Here is a 2,500-nt window from a genome sequence, read left to right on the forward strand (position 1 = left end):
TGGCTGCATGATACAAGCTAAAAAGAATTACGAGTATGAGGCATGTTGCAATAGGTTGACAGATCGTGAGACATAAAGCTAGCTCATGCGGCGAAGGACGAACGAAGCAAGAATCAGCAGGATTTTCCACGGGTTACGTGCCAGGCTAAGGGGCTGGGTGATAAATGCGGAGGGGGGGGAGGGGGGGAGGGGCAGATACGTATAAAATGTATCGAAGGAAAAATAAGAAGGAGGGGAAGGAGGAGGAGAAAGAGGCGAAGAAGGAAGAGGGGGATGCGAAGAAGGAAGAGGAGGATGCCAAGAAGGAAGAGGAGGAAAATAAGATAAAGAGGTTGAAGAAAGAAGAGGAGGAGGAGGAAGAAGAGGAGGAGGAGGAGAAGGAGAAGGAAAAGGAGAAGAAGAGGATAAAGCAGTTAAAAGAAATTGGGAAAGGTGAAAGAGGAGACGGAGGAAGAATAAGGAAGAGATAAAATGGTAGAAGTAGAAGAAGAAATTGAAGGGCATGAAGGAGAAGGAGGAGAAGAAAGACAAAGAGAAAGAGAAGTGATGGAGAAAGAAATAAAGTAAAAGAAGAAGTGGAATGATAAGAAAAAAAGACGAAGAGGAAAAAAAAGACGAAAACGAAGAATAATGAGACAAAAAAGAAGAAGAAAAGTAAAGAAGTAAAAAAAAGGAGGAGGAGGAGGAGGGGGAGGAGAAACAGGAGGAGAAAGAGAAAAAAGAAACAAAACAAAATAGGAAGCGTGCAGAAGAAAAAAAAGGGAGACAAACGACAATAAGATTATTAAGAAAAACGAAGAATGGAACAAGAGGGAGCAAAAATAAAAAAGAGAGGAAGACGTAGAAGTAGAAGAAAGAAAAGAAAAAACAAATCGACCAAGAAAACAAAAACAAAAACAATCCTAATGAGCTGAAGTTCAGAGATTAATTGTTTTTTTATTTCCTTATTTTAGCTTTTATATTTTGTATTTATATTGCAACCGATGATAGATCTATGTTTTTCGTCCTGAGGGTTTGATGGATTGCAAAGTCTTGGGCGAGAGAGGGCGGGCGGTGCGTGCTTAAAGGATCTAAGTCCCAAGCTGAAAAAAAGGGTGGGGGATTGATGGGGGAAGGGTGAGAGGAGAGAGAGAGGGAGAGGGAAAGGGAAAGGGAAATGGAATGGGAGAGGAAGACGGTAAGGGAGAGGGAGAGGGAAAAGGAGAACGAGATTGTATAAGAGGGAGAAAAAGGAAGAGAAGAAGAGAAGAATAAGGAAGAGAAAAAGAGAAGAATAAGGAAGAGGAGAAATATCGACTTTAAAAAAGGAATCATCGTCGAAAAGAAAAAAGTACAAAAAAATAAAACAAAACAAAAACAGACAAACAAAAGAGGGAAAACAAAAAAGGGGGGAAACAGAAAAAACAACAACAACAACAGCGTAGGGGTGAAGATAGAAGAAGCGTGGTGGAAAAATCAAGATAAGCCAAGAGTGGAAAGGCTCGAGGAAAGGAAGGGAGCTTGTTTGGCAAGGGTCCAGGAAGGCTTTGGAGGAGGGGCGGGGGGGAGGGGGGGGTGAAAGAGGGGAAGGAAAAAAGGAATTGAAGGAAAGGGGGAAGTATGAGGAAGAGGGCGATGGCAAGGTGGATGAGGAGGAAGAGGGAGAAGAAGAGGGAGAAGAAAATGTTTTTTTTCTCGAAACTGGAAAACAACCGCCAAACAAAGACGGAGAAGAAGAAGAAGAAGAAAATGAGGAGGATAAGGAGGATAAGGAGGGTTAGATAAAGATGATGATGAGTAGATGAAGGAGGAAGAAGAGTTAGCGGAAGAGGAATAAAGAGGAGGAAGAGGAGGCCGACGATGACAATGACGAGGAAGAGGAAGAGGTGTAGAAGCGTTTAAACGAAGAAGAAGAAGAGGAAGAGAAGGCCGACGATAACGAGGATGATAAAAAGAAAGAGAAGAAGAGAAATGTCAAAAAATCGAAAAAATCAAGCAATTAAAAAGAAGTAGAAAGTACCAAAGGAGACCGAGATATCCCAAGCAGAGACAGAAACAAGACCGCGGTCTTTGGGAATGACTGCGACCCACATTTGCTTTCGCCGCCGCTTTCTCTCTCTCTCCTTTTATTACTTCGTATCCAACTTTATTACTCTACTCTTATCTTTATTGTATCCTTACCTCTCCTTCTCTATAAGACGCCGAATATGACAGCTTTATAAGTCTTTTTATCACTTGATGTTTCCGAACCGCCTTCGGGATCCTGGCCTTCGGCGCTGCAGAACAGGTCGTACGGATGTTGGTCTTGATTGATAAGGGATTGGTTGGTGTTGGTTGCTGCCACCCTCTTCGTGGGTTGAGTTTTTTATCATCGTCATCTGGATCATCTTCATTATTGTTCATCACTAGCATTTGTGTCATTACCTCCCTCTTTATTTCGTTATTCATCATCGTCATCATCTGTATTCTTATCCCCTGTCTTCATTCATTCCTATTTCTAATCCTCTTCCTTGTGTATTCA

At 42.0% G+C, this 2,500-nt stretch overlaps 2 protein-coding genes across 2 annotated transcripts in view; both read left to right on the plus strand.

Annotated features, from left to right (window-relative positions):
* Nucleotides 1-2,500, plus strand: part of LOC147470367 (centrosomal protein of 104 kDa-like) — a 72,002-nt gene that overhangs the window by 6,102 nt on the left and 63,400 nt on the right. The window lies entirely within an intron of this gene.
* LOC147470368 (uncharacterized) overlaps nucleotides 8-2,500 on the plus strand; it is a gene marked incomplete at its 3' end in the record, with an annotated part of 5,873 nt that continues 3,380 nt past the window's right edge. Inside the window, exons 1-2 of the mRNA XM_086544209.1 lie at nucleotides 8-40; nucleotides 603-770. Of these exons, the coding sequence (XP_086400335.1) occupies nucleotides 8-40; nucleotides 603-770 (201 nt within the window). The remainder of the gene's footprint in view (nucleotides 41-602; nucleotides 771-2,500) is intronic.

This window comes from Penaeus japonicus, unplaced genomic scaffold (genome assembly GCF_977035675.1).
Source record: "Penaeus japonicus unplaced genomic scaffold, GWHDUDI00000001_assembly GWHDUDI00000015, whole genome shotgun sequence".
In the NCBI taxonomy this organism is placed as follows: Eukaryota; Metazoa; Arthropoda; class Malacostraca; order Decapoda; family Penaeidae; genus Penaeus; species Penaeus japonicus.